At 42.1% G+C, this 26,216-nt stretch overlaps 1 protein-coding gene across 1 annotated transcript; it reads right to left on the bottom strand.

The window, feature by feature from the left end:
• Positions 1-2,339: 2,339 nt before the first annotated feature.
• LOC138370650 (uncharacterized) lies at positions 2,340-2,990 on the bottom strand. The gene has a single exon (XM_069335280.1). It carries the CDS (start codon positions 2,988-2,990, stop codon positions 2,340-2,342), a length of 651 nt encoding a protein of 216 aa, XP_069191381.1.
• Between the last annotated feature and the right edge of the window lie 23,226 nt (positions 2,991-26,216).

Below are 26,216 nucleotides of genomic sequence, written 5' to 3'. Positions count from 1 at the left end.
TATTTCAATGTCTTTGATTGATTTTTTCTTAGTTTTTTGGCAGTAATATTATTCCATACAGTGAATTGTAGTATATTTATATTATAAAATGTGTAAACCATCGCTGTACTCAAAATTATGGTGTGCATATTAGTGATTCAATAATTATGTTCATAAAACAATAAACAAATAGTTTTGCTGTTGCTACACAATATACACAGGTTATATATAACTATCTGCATGTTCTGTATACCATAACGAACTACTAAGATGGTCTTGTGAGTAAAAAAGCAACAAGGAGTGACCGCCAAACACCAGCGAGCAACTCACTGCCACTCCCTCCCTCAACACCACCTCACTCACCCTCATTCACCTCCCACAATACTGTTTTTGTATTTATTCACTATTCACAGACGTTATATATACGTATTTACATGTTTTGTTCACCATAACTGGACACCTAAGCTTGTATGGTGAGTAAAGGCACAAAGACGTAGCTACTCACACAGTCAGCTGATTGGCGGCCGCCCTCAAGGCCAGACGCACTAATATTTGTCCTCCAACAATATTGTTTGTGGTGTTATTACGCTATATACACACATTATATATAAGTATCTATCTCTTTTATTTACCATACCTGTACAAATAAGCTGGTATGGTACCCAAAGACCATAGTGGCCATCAGTAAACACCATGCCAAGTCGTGCAGACGACGCTCCTCCCTCACCAAAATGGCGGCTCCCAACCTTCTCCTCTCGCTGTTATTTCACACTATACACATGTTATATATAAGTATCTACATTTGTGTTCACCATAGCAAACCACTAAGCTGGTATGGTTATCTTGAGTTATCTTGAGTTGATTTCGGGGCTTTAGTGTCCCCGCGGCCCGGTCCTAGACCAGGCCTCCACCCCCAGGAAGCAGCCCGTGAAAGCTGACTAACTCCCAGGCACCTATTTACTGCTAGGTAACAGGGGCATTCAGGGTGAAAGAAACTTTGCCCATTTGTTTCTGCCTCGTGCGGGAATCGAACCCGCGCCATAGAATTACGAGTCCTGCACGCTATCCACCAGGCTACGAGGCCCTGTATTATGGTGAGTGCAGTCAATAAATGGTGGCCACACACAGTCAGAAGACGATGCCACAACCCTCCCTCCCACAGCCTTACTCCTCCCTCCATGGAGCACAGCGCTAAATATCACCACAATCCTGCTATTAGCAGAATCCTGGTCAATTTTATCACAGTCAGGGGGCTTCAGTAATACTATCACTGCTAAATAATAGCAGTATCATTTATATTATGGTATTTGTAGGCGATGCTGTGGTCACAAGCTGAACAGCGGTGCTGTGAGCTCACGCTGCGTGCGCAAGCCTTGGTGGCTTGCTCAATACTGACGCTGTAACACCCAAGAATGTTGGCCTGGATTTTTTTCCTAGGTGGCATCTGGCAACTATCGGTCGTGGCTGTACTATAGCTGCCCCTATCCCAGGCAGGGCGTTTAAATTATTGCGCTAGACACGAAATCATATATAAATGATGTGCGCGGTTTCGGTTTTGTCACTGATATCATTTATATATGATATGCGTGGTTTGATGGTTAATTAACTTTAATTGACCCATGGGCAAGGTAGTGGTATTACCCGACTCGGGTGCAAGCACATTAATTTCCTGATGCACTTTGCAGTATTGTAGTATGGTGGGGTTTACTTGGACCCTTAGAATGATTTGTTGATCTCTGTTAGGTTTCTCCACACAGTGTAGGGTGATGTTGCCCTTTATGGCATTTTTTGCACCTATATTGGACAACAGTACAGTTGTTGGGTTCATGAGATCTCATACATTTGGTGCATCTGTGTAGTTCTTTGAGTCGTTTGATTCTCGAACTACGATCTGAGTATTTATTACTTTGGTAAGGGTAATGTTCGCCTTGACAGAACAAACACTTGCTCATCATAGTAGAAGTTTCAGGACGTGTACTCACTTCTGGGTTTGTAGGGTTTACTCTATAGGTACCTACATTATTATTCCTCCAGTTGGGAGTGGGGTTTACCATGTTTAGATTTAGTTGCAACTGATTTGTTACCTTGAGGTTTATGATGAGTGTTAGTAGAATATGTTAAACTACCTTTCCCATCCTGATTGCCTTGTTGTCGGTTGACTATAGTGCGTTAACCCTCAGTAACTTCTGTTAGAGTTATGGAAGTTTTATTGTACAAAGTACACAATTTATCCAGTGTTTCACTGGGTAGTTTACGTCTAATAACTACTTTAGCCATCCATTCAGCAGTTTTGATGTCAACTTTGAGGCTTAAGGCCTTAAGTAAAGACCCCAGTTCTAACCGAAAGGTTTGAAGTGAATCTATAGAATTATTTGCTGTTGGTAGGTCCAAGAATTTTTGGAGTAAAATGTAATAGTCCTCTCACAATCATTGTAATTACTCTTAAGCAATTGGACTGCTAAGTCATAAATATCACTGGTCAAAGTCAGATTCGAGATCACCTTCAAAGCTTCATCTCTGAGTTGACCTTCGAGATATGTGAACTTAGTAGTCTTGGGAATTCCAGTTTTGGAGTCTATGGCATCTACGAACTTATTCCAAAAGTCATCCCAACATTCATTCTCACTAACAGAGAATGTTGGTAGACTGATCAGTGGTAATTTAACTTTTGGTTGTTGAAGATTGGTAGAAGCTGTGACTACATTATTTTTAGCAATCAACTTAGTAAAGGGTTGTAATTTGACCTGTACATCATCTTCGTACTGGGCTAAACCTCGCATGATATCATCTAGGTCTGTTTCTGTAATTTGTGTCCTACTGAGTTCAGACAAATACTGAGTTATGTGAACTTTAATTTGCTCAAATTTGTTTTTAGCCACTTGGAGATAACTTTCCAGTTCTAAATAGTCAACAGGCGACTGTTGAGACAGATCTTGACATTTATTAATCTGCCGGGTTAAGTGCCTTTTCAGACCTGTAAGAATCTTTTTCAGGTCTCCAGCTGTATCCATACTGACTGTTAAAAGCTTCTTCTGTGGAAGATGTTGATTACTAAAGTAGTTAGGATATTGACTCATACATCAGGCTAGTATCACTGCAATAGTCTAGTATTGCATTTTGGGGATAGGTTGTTTCATTCTATCTCCTTGAAAGTAATTAGTATACCTACCTATCAGTAAATAGCTAATATTTAAGTGGTGCTGAAATGTCACTATTGGAATTTCGTCCGGTTAGCTCTTCTGAATCACCATTTGATGGATAGTCTCATTCAGTAGCACTCAAAAGGTACATGAAATAATGGTAAATACACAAGTAATGTTTATGTCCCACCCTGCTTAGGGTCAGCACAATGGTAAAATTAAATTAATAAGAATAGGTCACACCCTATTTTGGGTCAGCATAATATTATATAATATAATGAAAATAGTTCCCACCTTGTTTAGAGTCAGCACAATTGTAAATATATAAATGTTCACTACTGTCTAGTACAGGACTAGTTGAAATCATTTCTACTTAAGAAACTACTAAGTTATTTAGTCTCCACATATACAAACCTTAGTACAATCACAGTCTAAACTATTCTACCTAATCACGGTTGGCATAAATATAATTGAGGGTGCAATAATGTGAATATGATTGTGTGTGATTTTGGGATTTTGGGGTAATTTTTGTCATATAAAATAGGTGCACTTAACCCTTTAACTGCGCAATGCGCCTGCAGGCCCAGGCTTCGGGTGCGCAACGCGCCTCTGGGTGTTTTTATTTTTCACGTCCCATTCAAAACTCCTGCGGCTACATGGGGTTCACACCAGCTTCCTCAGGGCTCTTGTAAACAGACACCATCTTTAAAAAAAATCATGGTGCACATTGCCGGGTGTCATAGCCTCAGTAGTGAGTGAGCAATCAAGGCTGGCGCTCGCAGCATGAGCGCAAAGCACTGCTGTTCAGCGTGTGACCACAGCATCGCCTAATATTGTCAAAATATATATATAATCTGTTTTATTTAGCCATGATAGTATTATAGAAGACCCCGAGTGTGATAATGACTGGGTACAATGTTCAAATATCAGTGATTCAATGCTGTTCACGATGTTCACAGCGCTAGCCACAGCACCACAGCATTATTTCGTCCATCTAGGAATCTTCAAACGACATTTTAGGTTCCTTTTCAAAATAAACTTGTGGTCAATTATTCATTTACAGGTATTAGTGACCAGGATTGTGGTTATAATTAGCGTTGTGCGTAGGAAGGAGGAATTTTGGTGAGGGAGGGAGGAAGGGAGAGAATTGAGGTAGCCTCACTGTGTGGCAGTAACTCTTGTTTCGCTCACCTTCGTGGTTCGCTATGGGGAACAGACATGTACATGGGTATATACAGTGTGTGTGAATAGTGTAATAACAGCACCAGGAGTATGTTGTGAGGAGCTATTTTGGTGAGGGAGGTGACGTCGTAATCGTGGCGTCGTCTGCTGTGTGATTTGTCATGCAGTGTATGGTGGCCACTGTACTGTTTGGACACAATACTGGCTTACTTGCATAGTTCTGGTAAATAAAATCTGTATATAGGTATATATAACATGTGTAATTAGTGTAATAAGAACAATAACAGATTGGTGGGAGGAGCAATGTTGGCGAGTAAGATGTTGGAGTGAGGGAGGGCTGGCTGGGAGTGGCTGCTCACACTCGCGGTGTTCTGAGTGTGTTGATGGTGAATGTATACAGTGTGTGACAGTGTATAGTGTGTACATATGTTGTAAATTATACATAAATGAACATGAAACATTGGTGTGAATAACTGCATGATTTGGAGAAGTAATGTTGGTGAATACAATGTTGGAGGAGAGAGGGAGGGCTGGCTGGGTGTGACAGCTCACACTCGCGGTGTTCTGAATGTGTTGATGGTGAATGTATATAGTGTGTGACAGTGTATATTCTGTAAATAGATTGCATATATACATAAATTAGCATGATACATTGTAAATATGTGTAACATATGTGTACACAAGTGTCATGCACGTAACACAGTGTCTTCGGACAGTACGGATGTTTTACTGCCATAATATAGTGTACGTGTTCATTATACATAGCATTAGCACGTAAAAACAAATAAAATGTATTTGGAACTGTGCGCAAAAAATGAACAAAAATATATTCACGGCAACTCGCGCGCCCCACCCCGGGAGCATATTGCTCTGGCGCACGGGGAATGATGACATCACGCCCCACCTTTCAGACCCCATAGCAGCCAAAGTAAGTACAATTTCGAACTTCCGTTGCTATACCCATATATAGGGAGGGGTTTTTGACACTTTCAGAAGAAAAAAGAATTTTTTCCTGAGGTTTCATTTCTTGTGCACTGGGGGGATGTCATATTTATAGGCCGCGCAGTTAAACACAAGTAATATTATAAATATATATATATACAGCTAGGTTTGACTTGCTAGCCACAACCTCCAATGGTGGTTGATAGAATTAACTAATTTGTTAACCACATGTGACCTGGACTCACCTGATAGGTGAATACCGTGCGAGGCCAAGTTCTGACCATATGGTCTGGCTGTAAAATGTATTTAGGTGGCTTCCAATCTTACTCTCCTGCTCAGTCGAAAATTAATGTAATTAGCAGAGCGTCGGTAGTATTCAGAACATACTCCCCAACGATTATTATTACTTGGCGAGGTTCCACTAACGTGAACACTACTGAGTTGCTAATTTGTTTAAATTAATTAATTATTGATTTGAGGTGATTAATTATTTCCGATGGATGGCGAGTAGGATGCATGTCATTACCACCTAAATATATTATGGTTAGATGGTGAGGCCAATCTAACACAGATGTTAAAGTTGTATTATTATAAAAATTATGTGCTGTTGCTCCTGGTGACCTAAAGATTTTTACCTCAGTGTGAGGTATAGGTTTAAGGGTTGTGGGAATTGACCATGGCCCACTAATGCTACTTTTTACATAAAGTATTAGTAGAATGTTAGAAATAAGTTTAGTGTTGTTTAGGCTATGATATGAGGCAGTCTGCTGACAGCCGAAATTAATGAGAATATTTATATAGCCTAATATACTGCACACAATAATTAGTGTTAGTAATGATTAATAGAGCTTAAGATAGCTTAAATTCTCAGCTATCTAGGTTCAAGGGGCTAGACTTTGTCCAGGAACCGTTGGAGATTTTAATATTAGTTGTTATTTATCCGGTTCATGAAGGACCAGAAATTTATGTGGGAAAGTCTAACTCTATATATTAATAATAATCATATATATTGAATACTAATATAACTCCAAAGGATCACCTCCTGTTATATAAAAAGAAGAAAAAATAAATTAATATGAAATGACCCAAAGAACCAGTGGTCTATGGACCTAGATTAACCCAGCGCATACCATTTGACACCCACAGGCGCATAAAAAAAAACTTTTTTCTTCCTATCCTGTTAATTTGTATTCACTGATCATGGGAAAAATAATAAAAAATCGTAAGTGGCATATATTTCCCGCTATAGGGCTAGGAAATCTGGCAAAAAACAGGCGCTGACTCAGCGATTGTCCCGGGCGGTCTGTTGCTCGCCAGCTGTCAGGCCGGAGTTGCCACAAAGAGATAATTACCTAGTTATTTCAATGTCTCTGATTGATTTTTCGTATTTTTTTGGCTGTAATATTATTCAATAGTGTGTAGTGTGATATATTTATATAATAAAATGAGTGAATCATAGCTGTACTCAAAAATATGGTGATCATATTGTTGATTCAATTATGTTCATCAAACAGTGAACAAATACTTTGTCGGTTATTACACTGTATACACAGGTTATATAAGTATCTGCATGTTTTGTTCACCATAACGAACCACTAAGTTGCTATTATGAGTCAAAAAGTAACGAGGAGTGACCGCCGTGTATCAGCCAGCCACTCACTCCCTCCCTTAACACCTCACTCGCCTACATTCTCCTCTCACCATACTTTTTTGCTTTTATTCACTATATATAGACGTTATATATAAGTATCTACATTCGTGTTCACCATAACAAACCACTAAGTTGGTATGCTGAGTGGCAGTGCCAGTGGCAGCCCGCCACTGGCTGCTACTTCCTCCCTCCCTCAAGTCACCTGACTCACCCACATTCTCCTCCCACAATACTGTTTTTTCTTTTATTCACTATATACAGACGCTATATATAAGTATCTACATTCGTGTTCACCATAATGTGCCACTAAGTTAGTATGCTGAGTAGCAGTGGCAGTGGCAGCCCGCCGCTGGCTGCCACTCCCTCCCTCACCTCACCTCACCTGACTTGCCACCATTCTCCACCCACCATACTGTTTTTGCTTTTATATACAGACGTTATATATAATTATTTACATGTTTTGTTCACCATAACTGTACATCTAAGTTTGTATGGTGAGTAAAGGCACAAAGACGTAGCTACTCACACAGTCAGCTGATGGTTACCGACCTCAAGGCCAGACGCACTAATATTTCTCCTCCTACAATACTGTTTCTGGTGTTATTACGCTATATACACACATTATATATAAATATCTACCTGTTTTATTCACCATACTTGTACAAGTAAACTGATATGGTGCCCAAAGACCATCGTGGTCACCAGTAAACAACATGATAAATCATGCAAACGACGCCACCGCCCTCACCAAAATGGCGGCTCCCAACCTACTCCTCTTGCTGTTTATACCCTCTATACACACGTTATATATAAGTATCTACATTTGTGTTCACCATAGCGAACCACTAAGCTGGTATGGTGAGTTCAGTCAATAAAAGGTGGCCACACACAGTCAGAAGACAACGCAACTACCCTCCCCTCCCACAGCATTACTCCTCCCTCCATGGAGCACAGCGCTAAATATCACCACAATCCTGCTATTGTCAGAACCCTGGTCACTTTTATCACAGTCAGGAGTCTTCTGTAATAATATCATCGCTACATAATAGCATGAACAAGTATATTATGGCATTTTTAGGCGATGCTGTGGTCACAAGCTGAACAGCAGTGATGTGAGCTCATGCTGCGTGCATCAGGCTTGGTAGCTCACTAAATACTGAGGCCCCTAACACCCGGGAATTTGGCCCACGATTTTTTTTTTAAATGGCGTCTGTTTACAAGAGCCCTGATGAAGGTGTGGTGAACCCAGTGTATTCGCGGGCCGTTTAAATCTTGCGTAGTTCTCCAAGCATCATATGATGCGAAGCGCAATTTACTGCAAGTCGGTCAAAGCATCATATGATGTGAGGTGCAATTTAAAGGTTAAATCAGTTGAATCTTAAGAGCATTAAATGAACTGTAGTTACAATTAATTAAAGAGTAGACTTAACACATAAATCTGGGGGGGGGGGATTACATACTAAACGATAAATATATCTCTAGAACTATTTCAGCACTGGTCCTACGCTGAAGTAAATAAATAGTTTGAAAATGAATGAGAGGTAAATTTGTCTAATTACACATTGAACTATTATATACGTGCATGAGAAATGAATAGTACATGTATACGTAATAAATCCAGGAAATAAATAAATTAAGAATGTGATTAAGGTATCTACGAAAACTAGTATGAGGGTTCAGCTGCAAAGAAGACTTCACAACGTTCATTTCACAGCTCAAATACTCGTAGGCGTAATCTCGTTGCCAAGGTTATTGTTGAGAACACAGAGCAATGGAAACCATAAGGAGGGGAAGATTATCTCGGCTAGTTCTCACAATCCACACTGGAATCACAATCAAATTGTAGAAAATGCCTAGACTAGTAAATAATTCCACTATTCATTAGAAAAGGTGGGGACAGAAATACGAAGGAAACTAACGTGGTTTTTGTAGTCTTCTTGCTGTATGACGACGAGCAACCTACACCTTAATTTATGTGTGCTCACAAAACAAACTAACGTAGGAATTGTTATATTTATTTCGCTCCCCGATACCGTTTCTGCTTATTATAGGATTAGTTGAGTATCCCATAAGTAAAAGTTGAGTATCCCGTAAGTAGGATTATGGGATAAATATAAACTCCTAGACACGAGAATTAAAAGCAGTATTGTCTGCTTGACAATGTTCTTCTCTCTGTAATGGCGTCCACGTTGCAAGCCTCGTGTGTGTGGCAGAGTGACGCCATAGTCCTTTCCCTTGGCTTGGATACGCATGTGTAAAACACTCCAAAGTGATCTCGAGCTTAAAGTACTTTATTTACTGGTAATTAATTAGGGAAGTAAAGAATCATACCAAGTACTGATGTCACGGATAAATATATTAAATCATAATACTTCTTCTCGCAAGGCAATAGGATTAATTAACAGTGCACAAATTAAACGAGAAGAGTCGACGTGGATTTATTTTACCTAGCAGTAATATTTACTGATATAATCAATCTGATTAAATAATCGAGTTCAGTACACAAAGATACGTAAAATAAGTACACTCTTTCATAAAGAATGATAATTAGAAAGAAAAGTAATTAACTCGACTCGATAATATTTCCAACAAAAGGTGGAGGGTTTCATGTTTCAGCTTGACGCTGCCTTCCAGCGTCATGAGGACTAAGAAGGATCTGGCAAAATAATGCCTTACTATAGAAAACATGAATTATTTTAATTCTATGTATTAGTTGTGTTAGTAAATACTAATATTAGTAGCTAAAGGAGAATAAACTGTTGATTATGTCCAACAAGCTGGTTCGTTGTTGCCTCTCATTCTTGTGGGATCCCTTGACGTTGTGTATCAGAAAGTTTCTTGTTGCCTCGTCCAATAATTTAGCTTTCCATATATCTGCACCTCCATGTGGTTCTCAATTATCCCAGTCTATCTCATTGTGGTTGAAGACACATATGATTAAAAGTCTGGATCCGTTCTTACAAGCAACTGAAGCTGCTCTCTCTATTATATTAATGGTTGCCATGTTCTTTCTATCAAACTCCAGTCTGGGTCTTCTATCATATAAAGGAGGGTTATAGATTACTGCTACTGTTATCTTAGATCCACCCATTTCCATAGTTGCTGTTTTGTAGTCTCTGAATCCTTCACATCCCAGGATATTCATCTCGACGAAACTCCAGTCGTTCCTTATCAGCAGGGCCACTCCTCCTGCTTTCCCTTCCCTCTCTTTCTTTAATATATAATAGTCCAGCAGAAACAGAGCCTTTATGATGCTGTCATGATCCAGAATATTCCAGTTATGACTGGATACGCTGTCTTCATTCTTTATTGTCAGTTGTTATGATCCCAGGTAGCTGAGAAACGAGTCTACCTTGAGAGTTATTCTACCAAGTCTGTCCCAACTAGGAGGTTAAGGAGATATATACCTAGATATTCATATAGTAAATGATCGAGAGAATTAGGCAAATAATTTGCAAGTATGGGCAGTGAATAAGGATATAATTAAATGACTTGACTTGAGATGTGGAGAGTTTGCTAGAAGTGTGAGGCTCATTCCTGGAGGGCTTTGACCCCCACTTGAGCACCAGACATTGTGAGGGAGAAGCCGTGCTCCGTGTGAGCACCTGTTAGAGAGGAAGCCCTAGTCGATATACCTTCAAGAGGAAGGAAGTGTGCAAATGTTTCAGCTGTGGAATCAAGCTGAGAATGTGTGGTCTCAAGTCCTGGACGGCAAGGAGAGTTGTGAAGCCGCCCAGAGACATTTTCGTGGGCCGTGGGAGCGCCCTGGTCAGGCTCCATCAGAGGGAGAGCGCCCTACAGGAGACCTTATTGTGGTAAGCCCAAATTTAACTAGTAATAGTGATTGCCTATAGTTGATCCTGTGCCCAGCGATCGTAGCAAGTGTCTGTTAACATGTTAGGCATGTTTTGATAAGGTAGAAGGCCTAAATAAGAGAGTAAAGATGGAGGAACGTCCTGGAGGGCAGAGCGACGTCTGTCCCCTCCAAGCGCTGGCTGCTGACTGAGAAGACTTAGCTCCTAACGGAGTAGCTGCCCTGCCACTGCAGGCAGAAGAACCGCCCAGCGGGAGGCGGAAGATGGATTCGTCCTGGATGGGGGAGTCCATCCTCACAGCATGTAGAAAGCAGGACGATGTCAAGTGAAACATTTATTGTGTGTGATTTATATCAGTTATGTGTTTATAGAGGAACATGTTTATTGGCATGTAAATGGGTTGCAGGTTTTTCTGGGAAGGAGTTGCTGAGAACTTCGAAGCCAGCAGAGAGGGAGTAGTTGACGAGACTCCAAAGTTGTGGAAGGTACTGAGCTCTGTAAAAGAGCAGCCATACAGTGAGGAGCAGGACCTCAAGCTGTGAGAAGAGGAGCAGTGGATTGAAGTTTCACACGCTTCTGTGATACCAGTGGTGAAGCACCATTTTTGCTCAAGGAAGACTTCAAGGTGTAGCAGCCGGGAGAGCTGAAGAGGACCCTGATAGACGGTTCTAGGAAAACCTGAAGATGTCAGGGTAGTGAACTTCAAGAGGTGGAAAGGAAGTTCTTATTAACTACTTGTAGGGAGTTGATAGTGTGTTTTTTTGTCATTAGCGCGCAAGACGCAGTGAAAGGTGGATGATTGATTAAAATTTTTGTGCCAAGGAGTACTTATACTGCAGTATAGAGTTACAACTGTAGGCTGGAATACCTGCAGAGACATACATATGTGTTCTAGGACTGATAGGGTGATTGATTGATCATTGTGTATCAAAGAATATTTATGCTGATATTTATGTTATTGCAGTCATAGGCTGGTTTTCTTTGTATGTATATTAATATGTATGTATAATTTCCTTGTATGTGTATTAATACGTATGTATATTAATATATATATATATATACATATATATACATATATATATATATATATATATATATATATATATATATATATATATATATATATATATATATATATATATATATATATATGTCGTACCTAATAGCCAGAACGCACTTCTCAGCCTACTATGCAAGGCCCGATTTGCCTAATAAGCCAAGTTTTCATGAATTAATTGTTTTCGACTACCTAACCTACCTAACCTAACCTAACCTAACGTTTTCGGCTACCTAACCAAACCTAACCTATAAAGATAGGTTATGTTAGGTTAGGTAGGGTTGGTTAGGTTCCGTCATATATCTACGTTAATTTTAACTCCAATAAAAAAAAAATGACCTCATACATAATGAAATGGGTAGCTTTATCATTTCATAAGAAAAAAATTAGAAAAATTATACTAATTCAGGAAAACTTGGCTTATTAGGCAAATCGGGCCTTGAATAGTAGGCCAAAACGTGAGTTCTGGCTACTAGGTACGACATATACATATATATATATATATATATATATATATATATATATATATATATATATATATATATATATATATATGTGTCGTACCTAGTAGCCAGAACGCACTTCTCTGCCTACAATGCAAGGCCCGATTTGCCTAATAAGCCAAGTTTTCATGAATTAATTGTTTTTCGATTACCTAACCTACCTAACCTAACCTAACTTTTTCGGCTACCTAACCTAACCTAACCTATAAAGATAGGTTAGGTTAGGTTAGGTTGGGTTGGTTAGGTTCGGTCATATATCTACGTTAATTTGAACTCAAATAAAAAAAAAATTGACCTCATACATAATGAAATGGGTAGCTTTATCATTTTATAAGAAAAAAATTAGAAAAAATATATTTATTCAGGAAAACTTGGCTTATTAGGCAAATCGGGCCTTGCATAGTAGGCAGAGAAGTGTGTTCTGGCTACTAGGTACGACATATATATATATATATATATATATATATATATATATATATATATATATATGTCGTACCTAGTAGCCAGAACTCACTTCTCAGCCTACTATGCAAGGCCCGATTTGCCTAATAAGCCAAGTTTTCATGAATTAATTGTTTTTCGACTACCTAACCTACCTAACCTAACCTAACCTAACTTTTTCGGCCACCTAACCTAACCTAACCTATAGAGATAGGTTAGGTTAGGTTAGGTAGGGTTGGTTAGGTTCGGTCATATATCTTCGTTAATTTTAACTCAAATAAAAACAAATTGACCTCATACATAATGAAATAGGTAGCTTTATCATTTCACAAGAATAAAATTAGAGAAAATATATTAATTCAGGAAAACTTGGCTTATTAGGCAAATCGGGCCTTGCATAGTAGGCTGAAAAGTGCGTTCTGGCTACTAAGTACGACATATATATATATATATATATATATATATATATATATATATATATATATATATATATATATATGACGTACCTAGTAGCCAGAACTCACTTCTCAGCCTACTCCTAACCAAAACATAAACCTGATAATATTCTACAAAACCAAGAAGACTTCCGAACTCCTTATCAAAAACAGCCCGAAGCCGACGGAGAACCCTCTACAGCAGTCAAGCGTTGTATACATGTACACTTGCCACCACGAAGGATGTAACCTTCAATGTAAGTACATAGGTATGACGTCGACCAAGCTGACGAGGCGTTTGACATGCCATCTTCAATCTGGTGCCCCTAGGAATCACATGAGACAAGCCCATGACATTACTCTAACAAGAGAAATGTTGAACAAGAATACTTGCATAATAGACAAAACCCAAGATTCAAGAAGATTACAAATTCTTGAGGCAATTCACATAAGAATAGAGCGACCTACCATGAACACCCAAATCACGGAACTATTTACTCTACCCACCATGAGAGTAAGGACAAGACAAGAACATATCGATGCCAACACAGAAGACAATGTCCAACATAACAGGCCAATTACACTGGATTAATCTTTGTGTTTAGATAGGAGATGCCTCGTATGGGCCAATAAGCCTTCTGCAGCCCCTATGTTTATCCCTTATGTATCCCCCCATGTTTTTCACCTTCATTGTATTATCACCTGACCTAATGCGGGTATAAAATCAACTAGTATTGTAAGATCTGTTCACTTGAGAATGAACCATGGAGGTTCGAAACGTCGTGCAAATTATACAAATAAGTGTAATACACTCTATAGTAAATCACTTCTTTTCTTCACCTTAAAAGTACGAAAATGAGTTTTGGAGAACTCCTATTCCAATTAAGCCCTGATGCTAAGAAAATAGTTAGAGGGATAGAAGCCCTAAACCAGAAAATAATAAATACAGAATATGCGGTCATATTCAATGAAACATGTTTGAAAGAAAACCTGCTGCCAGTATACACCAATATAAACCCACATGACCCAGCAGTCCGCAATACAGAGTTTACCTATAGGTATAGGCAAGAGCTCATTCGGCATCAACTAAACAAGAAGAAGGAAGCCCTCCAAACCTTTATAGAGCAGGCGGAGCATCTGTTAAACAAATGGACCCAGTACGACATCCCTATCCAACTCAAGCAAACCATCAACAGTGAACTATTTAACCTGAAACAACAACATAAAACTCTTGTAGAAACAAAGACACTCCGTAAGTTAACATCCCTAAACGGTGGACAGCTAAAAATCCCTCGTCCTAAAGATGGCTACTTTAACCTGACTTCTTATGATCTTACCCAGGACCAACGAGACCTCTTAAATCTTGGTCTAAATTGTCAATTCTTATCTAAACCAAAGATGCATCAAAAACGCCTGGAAATCGAAATGCTTCTGGACGATATCCATCAGCTAGAAGACAACAAAAAAGTCATCACCACTGACACACTTCAAGCTGAACTACTTGCAGAAGCAGGGAAAAAACGAGGAACATATTCATCTACAATCTTAACCCCACGACTCAAAGAAGCAGCGAAACAACTAAAAAAACTGAAAGACGTAACAATAAGAAAAGCCGACAAAACAGCAGCATATGTATTGATTCCTACCCATGAATACATGAACAAAATTAGCGACATCCTTAGTGACGACTCCAAATTTCAACGAATCACGAGGAACCCCGTAGAAGACCTTAAGCGGAAAGTAAACAAAACAATTACAGCAATCAACGCAAAGAAAGGTAGTGTGCATTTCAATAAACTTCAAGGCGACTATGGCTTAGGATATGCCTACGGCAATGTTAAGACGCATAAACCAGGTAACCCACTACGCCCTATAATCAGCCAAATACCAACCCCAACTTATCACCTGGCAAAGAAACTCAATGAACTCCTAACTCCATACACTCCAAGTAAGTTTAGTCTACAATCATCAGCAGATTTCCTAGAATTGATCAAATCTACCCAGCCCGATGGAATCATCGCTTCCCTGGACGTTGAATCCCTTTTTACCAACGTCCCAGTCGACACAACCATAGGAATGATACTGGACAGAGTATACAGAGACGAGAGCACCCCCAAATTAGACATACCTGAGCCACACTTCAAAAGTCTTCTCGAAGCATGTACAAAGGAAGCCCCTTTCATCAGTCCACAAGGAGACATGTATTTACAAATAGACGGAGTAGCAATGGGCTCCCCCTTAGGAGTTCTATTTGCTAATTTTTATATGGGAACCATCGAAGATAGGGTCTTCAGTAGCAGACAAAAACCAACTGTATACTGCCGTTATGTAGATGACATATTCGTAATAGTAAAAGACTCAGATGAACTAATTGACCTAAAAAGACACCTAGAGAGAGAGTCAGTACTCCGATTTACACATGAAAATAGTGAAAATAACAGTCTGCCATTCTTGGATGTACTAATAACAAAAACAGGAACCTCTTTAAGCACCAACGTATATACCAAGCCCACCAACATAGGATTATGCCTGAACGGTAGAAGTGAGTGCCCCCAAAGATACAAAGCCAGTGTTCTCAATGCTTATATTCGTCGAGCGCTTACCCACTGCTCTGAATGGAGCAACGTGAGTAGAGAGTTTGAAAGAGTAACTCAGGTATTGGTGAACAACGGATATAGCAACGCGGAAATAAACGCTGCTATAAGAAGACACTTGGACCGTTGGTATAATTCAGAACCTAGAACAGAAACCACAACACCCCCAATAAAATTATATTACAAATCAACCATGCACAGTGAACATATAAAAGAGGAAAGAATAATGAAAGAAATAATCCGTAAAGGAGTAAAAAGCACTACTCCTAACCAAAACATAAACCTGATAATATTCTACAAAACCAAGAAGACTTCCGAACTCCTTATCAAAAACAGCCCGAAGCCGACGGAGAACCCTCTACAGCAGTCAAGCGTTGTATACATGTACACTTGCCCCCCACGAAGGATGTAACCTTCAATGTAAGTACATAGGTATGACGTCGACCAAGCTGACGAGGCGTTTGACATGCCATCTTCAATCTGGTGCCCCTAGGAATCACATGAGACAAGCCCATGACATTACTCTAACAAGAGAAATGTTGAACAAGAATACTTGCATAATAGACAAAACCCAAGATTCAAGAAGATTACAAATTCTTGAGGCAATTCACATAAGAATAGAGCGACCTACCATGAACACCCAAATCACGGAACTATTTACTCTACCCACCATGAGAGTAAGGACAAGACAAGAACATATCGATGCCAACACAGAAGACAATGTCCAACATAACAGGCCAATTACACTGGATTAATCTTTGTGTTTAGATAGGAGATGCCTCGTATGGGCCAATAAGCCTTCTGCAGCCCCTATGTTTATCCCTTATGTATCCCCCCATGTTTTTCACCTTCATTGTATTATCACCTGACCTAATGCGGGTATAAAATCAACTAGTATTGTAAGATCTGTTCACTTGAGAATGAACCATGGAGGTTCGAAACGTCGTGCAAATTATACAAATAAGTGTAATACACTCTATAGTAAATCACTTCTTTTCTTCACCTTAAAAGTACGAAAATGAGTTTTGGAGAACTCCTATTCCAATTAAGCCCTGATGCTAAGAAAATAGTTAGAGGGATAGAAGCCCTAAACCAGAAAATAATAAATACAGAATATGCGGTCATATTCAATGAAACATATATATATATATATATATATATATATATATATATATATATATATATATATATATATATATATATATATATATATATATATATATATATATATATATATGTCGTACCTAATAGCCAGAACGCACTTCTCAGCCTACTATTCAAGGCCCGATTTGCCTAATAAGCCAAGTTTTCATGAATTAATGTTTTTTCGTCTACCTAACCTACCTAACCTAACCTAACCTAGCTTTTTTTGGCTACCTAACCTAACCTTACCTATAAATATAGGTTAGGTTAGGTTAGGTAGGGTTGGTTAGGTTCGGTCATATATCTACGTTAATTTTAACTCCAATAAAAAAAAATTGACCTCATACATAGAGAAAAGGGTTGCTTTATCATTTCATAAGAAAAAAATTATAGTAAATATATTAATTCAGGAAAACTTGGCTTATTAGGCAAATCGGGCCTTGAATAGTAGGCTGAGAAGTGAGTTCTGGCTACTAGGTACGACATATATATATATATATATATATATATATATATATATATATATATATATATATATATATATATATATATATATATATATATATATATATATATATATATATATATATATATATATATATATATATATATATATATATATATATATATATATATATATATATATATATATATATATATATATATATATATATATATATATATATATATATATATATATATATATATATATATATATATATATATATATATATATATATATATATATATATATATATATATATATGTCGTACCTAGTAGCCAGAACTCACTTCTCAGCCTACTATTCAAGGCCCGATTTGCCTAATAAGCCAAGTTTTCCTGAATTAATATATTTACTATAATTTTTTTCTTATGAAATGATAAAGCAACCCTTTTCTCTATGTATGAGGTCAATTTTTTTTTATTGGAGTTAAAATTAACGTAGATATATGACCGAACCTAACCAACCCTACCTAACCTAACCATTTCCCCATCCTTGTTTCCTTTTTCTCTTTTCGTCCTTCCCTCTCCATCCCTAGGTGGCAGATTGCTAAAGTGGACTGAGACCTCTTTACCCTCAGTGCTGCTCTCCCTGACCTCTCCCTTCTGCCTCTCCCTCGCGCTCTCCTCCTTTTTCACGACACCGTCTTCGACGCTGCCCTCCGCGCTGTTCCTCACTCTTCCTCTCGGGGTCCGCGGAAGTGCATTCCCTGGTGGAATGCAGACTGTGCTCGGGCTGTCTGTTGTAAGCGTGCAGCCTGGAAAAGGCACCGCCGTCGGCAGACGGCCGATTCTTTTCTTTTCTTTCGGAAAGCGAGTGTGGTGGCCCGTAAGGCCATCCGTACGGCTAAACGTGATTGTTGGGCATCTTATGTCTCCACAATTACATCCGAAACTCCCCTGCCACAGATCTGTAAGCGTATCCGCAAGATAGTGGGTAAGTTTGTTTCACCTGTCCTTCACCTCTGAGGTACTCTTGTGGCGGACCCGTTGCAGGTTGCTATCGAACTGGGTTCCCACTTTTCTTCTGTTAGCTCTGGTCTTCATCTTCCACAATCTTTCCTTCTTCGTAAACCTGTCCTTGAGTCTCGTCCTTTAGATTTCTGCACTCATCTTCGACTTTCCTATAACAATCTCTTCTCTCTCTCTCTCTGAACTTCGTTCTGCCCTGGCCCTCTGCGGTTCTACGGCGGCGGGCTCCGATGGTATTCATTATGAGATGCTTCGTCATCTCCCTCCGTGCACGTCTTAGTATTTACTGAGTCTGTATAATCGGACCTGGGAGTCGTCGTCAGTCCCTGAGGACTGGCTCGATGCCGTTGTCCTCCCTGTTCGCAAACCAGGGTCTCTGGGAACTTCCCCTAAGGACTTTCGCCCTATTGCTCTCACAAGTTGTGTCTGCAAACTCTTTGAACGTATGGTTAACGTTCGTCTGATGTGGTTCCTGGAACACCATCACCTCCTCTCCCCTTCTCAATTTGGTTTCCGTAAGTGCCGCAGCACGACAGATGTCCTGGTGAACTTGGAGGTCTATATTCGTACTGCTTTTGCTGCGAGGACCTCCGTTGTTGCTGTCTTTTTTGACCTTGGAAAGGCTTACGACACCACTTGGCGATATCATATTCTATCCCAGCTTCATTCTTTTGGCCTTCATGGTCATTTCCCTCTCTTTCTCCGCAGCTTCCTCTCTCGTCGTTCCTTTCGGGTGCGCCTTGGTACCGCTCTCTCTGCCTCTTTGCAGCAGTACGAAGGTGTGCCCCAGGGTAGTGTTCTGATCACTACTCTTTTTCTGGTTGCCCTCAATGGTCTTCTTTCGTCTCTTCCTTCAGGTGTCTTCTCCGCCCTCTATGTCGATGATCTTACCCTTTGCTGTCAGGGTGATGATTCACCTCTCCTTCAGTGCCGGCTTCAACTTGCGATTGATGCCGTGTGGTCTTGGGCCACCGATCATGGCTTCAAGTTCTCTACTTTTAAGACTTGTGCAATGTCTTTTACTCGGAAACGGGTCGTTCTTCGTCCCTCTTTGTCACTTTATGGTCATCCCCTTGAGTACAAAGATTCCGCGAAGCTTTCGGGGTTATTCCTTGACACTCGTTTGTCCTGGTCTCCCCCATATCTCTTACCTCCGTGTTGAGTGCTCTAAGGCCCTTACCCTCCTTCAAGGTATTGTCCCCATACTTCTTGGGGGGAAGATAGGCGCACTCTCCTTGCTTTACATTCCTCTCTCGTCCTGTCTAAGCTCGATTATGGTTGCCCTGCTTACTCATCTGCTTCTTCTTCTACTCTTCGCCGTCTTGATGCTTTGCTCCATACTGGGTTGCGCCTCAGTTCTGGTGCCTTTTGTTCGACTCCCGTCCTTAGCTTCTATGTTGACACTGGTCTCCTCCTCCTTCCTCCTCGGCCTCCTCCTCCTTCCCCTCCTTCCACCTTGCCCTCCTCCTCCTTCCTCCTTGCTCTCCTCCATCCCATTCCTCATCGCCCTTCTCCTTCCTCCTCGCCCTCCTCCTCCTTACCCTCCTCCTTCCTCCTCCTCGCCTTCCTCCTACTTCCTCCTCGTCCTCCTCCTCCTCCTTCCTCCTTGTCCTCCTTCTTCCACCACCTCCTTCTTCCTCGCCCTCCTGCTTCGTCCTCCTCAACCTCCTATTCCTTCCTCTTCGCTCTCCTCCTTCCTCTTCGCCCTCCTTTTCCTTCCACCTCGCCCTCCTCCTCCTTCCTCCTCGCCCTCCTCCTTTCCCTTCCTTCCTTCTCGTCTTCCTCCTCCTTCCCTCTCGCCCTCCTCTTAACTCCTCACCCGCCTCCTCCTCCCTCTCCCTCTTCGCCCTGATACTCCTCCTTCCTCCTCGCTCTCCTCCTCCTCCTTCCTCCTCGCCCTCCTCCTCATCCTTTCTCCTCGCTCTCCTCCTCCATTCTCCTTCCTCCTCGCCCTCCTCCTTCCTGCTCCTTCCTCCTCGCCCTACTCCTCCTCCTCCTTCCTCCTCCTCCCTCTTCGCCCTCCTCCTCCTTCCTTCTCGCCCTCGTTCTCACCCTCCTCCTTCCTCCTCTTCCGCCTCCTCCTCTCCCTCCTCGCCCTAAACCTCCTCCTTCCTCCTCGCCCTCCTCCTCCTCCTACCTCCTCACTCTCCTCCTCCTCCTTCCTCCTCGTCTTCCTCCTCCTCCCTCCTACTTCCTCCTAGCCCTCCTCCTCCTCCTCCTTCCTCCTCGTCTTCCTCCTCCTTCCTATTCGCCCTCCTCCTCCTCCTTTTTCCTCGCCCTCCTCCTCCTTTCTCCTCGCCCTCCTCCTCCTCCTTCCTCCTCGCTCTCCTCTTCCTTCCTCCTCTCCCTCCTCCTTCCTCTTCACCCTCCTACTCCTCCTTCCTCCTCGCCCTCCTCCTCCTCCTTCCTCCTTGCCCTCCTTCCTCCGTCTCCTTCCTCCTCGGTCTCCTCCTCCTTCCTCCTCGCCCTCCTCCTCCTTCTCCTCCTCCTTCCACCTTGCCCTTCTCCTCGTCCTTCCCCCTTATCCTTCTTCTTCCTCCTCGCCTTCCTTCTCCTTCCTCCTCGACTTCCTATTCTTTCCTTCTCACTCTCCTCCTCGCTCTCCTCCTTCTTCCTGGCCCTCTTTCTCCTTCCTCCTCGCTCTCCTCCTCTTTCCTCCTTCTTCCTCGTTCGCCTCCTCTTCCTCCTTCCTCCTTTTCCTTCCTCCTTCCTCCTCCTTTCTTCTCGACCTCACCCTCTTACCTGGATCTCTTCCTCCTTCCTCCTCGACCTCCTATTCCTTCCTTCTCACCCTCCTCCTAGCTCTCCTCCTTCTTCCAAGCCCTCTTCCTCCTTCCTCCTCGCTCTCCTCCTTCTTCCTAGCCCTCTTCCTCCTTACTCCTCGCTCTCCTCCTCTTTCCTCCTTCCTCCTCGTTCCCCTTCTCCTCCTTCCTCCTTGCCCTCCTTCTTCCTCGCCCTCCTCCCTCGTCCTTGCCCTCCTCCTCCTTCCTCCTCTCCCTCCTCCTTTCCATTCCTTCCTTCTCGCCCTCCTCCTCCTTCCTCCTCGCCCTCCTATTCATCCTTCCTCCTCGCCCTCCTATTCATCCTTCCTCCTCGCCCTCCTCCTTTTTGTTCCTTCCTCCTCGCTCTCATCCTTCCTCCTCGTCCTCCTCCTTCCTCCTCCCCCTACTCATCCTTCCTCCTCGCCCTACTCATCCTTCCTCCTCGTTCCTCCTCCTCCCTCTTCGCCCTCCTCCTCCTTCCTCCTCGCCCTCCTCCTTCTTCCTTCTCACCCTCCTCCCTCCTCCTTCCTCCTCCTCCTCCTTCTTCCTCGCCCTCCTCCTTCTTCCTTGCCCTCCTCCTCGTCCTTCCTCCTCGCTCTCCTCCTCCTTCCTCCCTCCTCGCCCCCCTCCTTCCTCTTCGCCCTCCTACTCCTCCTTCCTCCTTCCTCCTCGACCTCCTATTCCTTCCTACTCGCCCTCCTCCTCGCTCTCCTCCTTCTTCCTCCTCCTCTTCCTCCTTCCTCCTCCTTCTTCCTGTGCTCTCCTCCTCTTTCCTCCTTCTTCCTCGCTCGCCTCCTCCTCCTCCTTCCTCCTTTTCCTTCCTCCTCCTTCCTTCTCGCCCTCCTCCTTACTCCTCACCCGCCTCCTCCTCCCTCTCCTTCCTCCCCCTACTACTCCTCCATCATCTTTGCCCTCCTCCTTCCTCTTCCTCCTTCCTCCTCGCCCTCCTCCTCCTCCTCCCTCTTCGCCCTTTTCATGCCTCCTCGCCCTCCTCCTCCTCGCCCTCCTCCTCCTTCCTCCTTGCTCTCCTCCTTCCTCCTCGCCCTCTTCCTCCTTCCTCCTCCTCCTTCCTCCTCGCCCTCCTCCTCCTCAACGTCCTCTTTAACTTCCTCCTCTGCCTCGACCTCTTCCTCCTATTTCTTCCTCCTCTTTCTTCCTCCTCTTTCTTCCTCCTCTTTCTTCCTCCTCGATCTCCTCCTCCTTCCTCCTCGACCTCATCCTCTTACCTGGAATTCTTCCTCCTCGACCTCATCCTCTTACCTGGAATTCTTCCTCCTCGACCTCTTCCTAAGAATATGAGTAAAAATGATGAATTAACCCTTATTATGACCCTGTTTCATTTTACTAAATATAGAAATATACTTTTAAATTTCTACATTTATATAAATAACAGCAATAAAAAACTACGCTTATGAAACATTTAAGGTTGCCACAAGGTTTCAATTTTTTTTTAGCTAACGTTTCGCGCAATACGTTTTAGAAACTTATTTACATCCACACAAAATTACGCATCTTATGCGTGAAAACAAACGTTGCCCCTACTTTCCAACACTTTCCAGATACGTTGTAGCAACCTAAAATTGTTTCCTGGGTGGTCACTTGGAGCACCGCCCTGCTCCTTATTGTCCTAATTGCATTGACCCTCTTACGATCTTGCATGTCCTTGAATGTCCTGACTTCCAGGACGAGCGTGTGTCTTGCTTTCCGACCGTCCCCCGCGGTCGCCTGTCCCTCAATAGAATTCTTGGTGACTCGGATACTTTTGATATCGTTCGCCTTATGCGTTTTTGTTTTCGTATTGGCATTCTTGGTGATATTTAGCGCCCTCTGATTATTCCGCACATTTGATGGTGCTACATAGCTTCCCGGTTTGGTGCCTTCTTTTGATAATTACTTACTTGTCCAGTAAATGTATTCAAATTTGCCGGTGTTTGCCCTTGTCCTAGTGAGGCTTCCCAGTAAGTAGAAGAGAGAGAGAGAGAAAGAACCATAAATGTGGACAGGGTAGAACGGAATAATAATAAGAGAAAGGCGATTGAGGAGGTCATGCCAAATAAAGAGAGAGTGGGGAGTTATGGCGGCTCGAGTGGGTGTGTGTACACGTGACAACGAGGTCAGTATTGGAGCCGCATCCCCTAAACGTGTGACGTTGAGCCCCTCTCCAAGGGCCAGAAGCAACCAGGGTGATCTGGTCAAAATAAGCACTTTCCGGGTTTTGGATTGGGTTGTCCATAAGGAAGGATGACCAACACCATTAACATCTTAATAAAATGTACATTTATTTTCATTATTTAGCATGTGACGTTTGGGTCATTTATAGAGAAATGTCATTATATAAATGTGTATGCTACTATATGTGATTATTTGTATATTATGATTGTATATATCGATGTGTTGTTGAGTAAGTGTTAACTGCTCATTTGGGCCAGCCGGCGAAGCTACTGCCATTACCACCCCCTTCCCTTGCCGGTGAGTGTTAAAGTATAGCTAATCTGGTGAGGTTAGTATCTGGCTTGGTGTGTTTATATGTACGAAGCTATTATACTGTGCGTGTACTATATTCTTGTGTAGTGAACATCTGTGTATATTTCAGAGTCTTGTGATATACATCAAGCTAGTAATTTTTATTTCTGGACTTTGATATTGAGGTTATATAATTGTGCAGTGTTGGAACCGGTATTGATGAACCAGGTTGGAGGAGGCAGGTTGTTCACTTGTCTCTGGGTGGTGGAGAAGGGAGCACACGTTGTGTGAGCTCCCTGTGCTAAATATTTGAATATAACTTTCTGTAGACTTCTTACCAGTATTTTTTGTAAGACGTATTATCATTATTATGGTGGTTCAATTTACTAGTGTTCCCATTATTACATTGTTGTACCTGCAGTAGGTGACATATATTCGTAATTAAGCAGTTTGGGTACTTTGTCATTTTATTGCTTGTTGGACGTAGTCTCTGGTGAGGAGTTTTGTGAACTTTGGAAAAAAATAATGGTTTCTGGACATAGCCGAATTTTCTCGTGTATGGACTTAGTAAAGTTCTTGGTCTGGGGGACTTTGACTTTTGAGAGGAAATACTGACTGTCACACTACCAGACATTGTAACTCTAACGTTTGGTCGAAATGTAATTGACTTTGCTTTTTGTCAAATAGTTGTGGACTTGTATTTTCTTTGTTATTTTATTTTACTTTGTTACTTGTCCAGTCATTGTTGAGTCTGCCGAATTTACAAAGAAAAGTTACACGTTGCCATTTGTTGGTCCATTTGTTTGTTGGGACTTAGGTTTTCTGAAAAAATGTTTAGACACTGTCATGTGTAAGTCCCGTGAGGACTTAGTATTCTGCAGGCAGGAAAGGACTTTGGTGTTATTGATGTCCAAACTCAAACTTTACCCCAATCTGGTATTATGTCACTACCCACCATATTCATGACTTTATAGCCAGTCTTGACTACCGTACCACTGTTAGGTGATTGTGGCCTAGCGACAACTAGCTGCTTGACTTGTGCTTGTGTTAATTCCGATAATAGTTGTAGAAATGCATTGTATATAGAGCGGTGTCCTATATATAAGTTCGCCCCAGTAAACTGGTGCATTTTTTGGGACTTTCCCTTTACCGTAGACATAACCTTTTGAGGTGGTGTTATTTTATGATATACTGGAAGATTTATGCTACCAGCAATGCTGTGGGACGTCATGACACGAAAGATGCCTAACAATTGCGTTTCCGAGTGCCATTACATCTAGGTATTTATCTTATGCCGTTTCGTCGTATTAAATCTGTTTTCTCGTCTTGTGGCCTTGGTCTTACATAGGCGGTGCACAGGGATCTAAAAGTCTTCTAATTTAAGTTCCTGAAAGATGTTGTGAATTTCGTTAATGTAGAATATGCAGATGACGTTATTCTATTAATATGGGCCTCATCAGTAAGGCTCGGTGTTATGTCCAATCACCAGCATTTTTTTTCTAGTTATATGGAGGTAGTTTCCCTTCATCGTGTACTTCCCTTTCGGTTTCCTGGCAATAGTTCCCATTTCCCTGACCTTGCACTTGCTGGTGTCAAGAGGACACATGGATGCAGTGACTATCACCTTTAACTATGTACCAAAAAATACATTTAAGACATTGGGTACAAATGACACAATGATTTCGGCTTCTGACCGTCTACTTAACACGTTTCACAAAATTACCAAAAGTGATTACCATTAACATCATAATGATGATAAACAGTGATGACAAGCCTAGAGGTATTGGCCGCTGATATACCATAAGCGGTAATACTGACGTCATTCAGTGAAGCATTCACGGATAAAGCAATTCACGAGGTAATTAATCCTAATCACCATTAGCAAGCAATTACTAATAATTATAATTACTAGATACAGACTGTAATTAGAGCGCCCAGTTATTATGGCGGTAAATGTTAGCAAATTGTTTCCTATTCAGAATGCCGAACTACAACAGTAAGCTGACCCCTCCCCCTCCCAGCTGCAGCAGTAAGCTGACTTCTCCCCCTCACAGCTGCAGCAGTAAGCTGACCTCTCCCCCTCCCAGCTGCAGCAGTAAGCTGACTTCTCCCCCTCCCAGCTGAAGCAGTAAGCTGACCTCTCCCCCTCCCAGCTGCAGCAGTAAGCTGACTTCTCCCCCTCCCAGCTGCAGCAGTAAGCTGACTTCTCCCCCTCCCAGCTGCAACAGTAAGCTGACCCCTCCCCCTCCCAGCTGCAGCAGTAAGCTGACTTCTCCCCCTCCCAGCTGCAGCAGTAAGCTGACCTCTCCCCCTCCCAGCTGCAGCAGTAAGCTGACCTCTCCCCCTCCCAGCTGCAGCAGTAAGCTGACCTCTCCCCCTCCCAGCTGCAGCAGTAAGCTGACTTCTCCCCCTCCCAGCTGCAGCAGTAAGCTGACCTCTCCCCCTCCCAGCTGCAGCAGTAAGCTGACTTCTCCCCCTCCCAGCTGCAGCAGTAAGCTGACCCCTCCCCCTCCCAGCTGCAGCAGTAAGCTGACTTCTCCCCCTCCCAGCTGCAGCAGTAAGCTGACCTCTCCCCCTCCCAGCTGCAACAGTAAGCTGACCCCTTCCTCTCCAAGCTGCAGTAGTAAGCTGACCCCT

The sequence above is a fragment of the Procambarus clarkii genome, chromosome 4 (genome assembly GCF_040958095.1).
Source record: "Procambarus clarkii isolate CNS0578487 chromosome 4, FALCON_Pclarkii_2.0, whole genome shotgun sequence".
NCBI lineage: Eukaryota > Metazoa > Arthropoda > Malacostraca > Decapoda > Cambaridae > Procambarus > Procambarus clarkii.
This window is presented reverse-complemented; position numbering and strand designations above follow the sequence as displayed.

What these genes read in the sequence shown, in the direction of transcription:
- LOC138370650 (XM_069335280.1), bottom strand. Translation starts at nt 2,990, where the DNA reads ATGGATACAGCTGGAGACCTGAAAAAGATTCTTACAGGTCTGAAAAGG.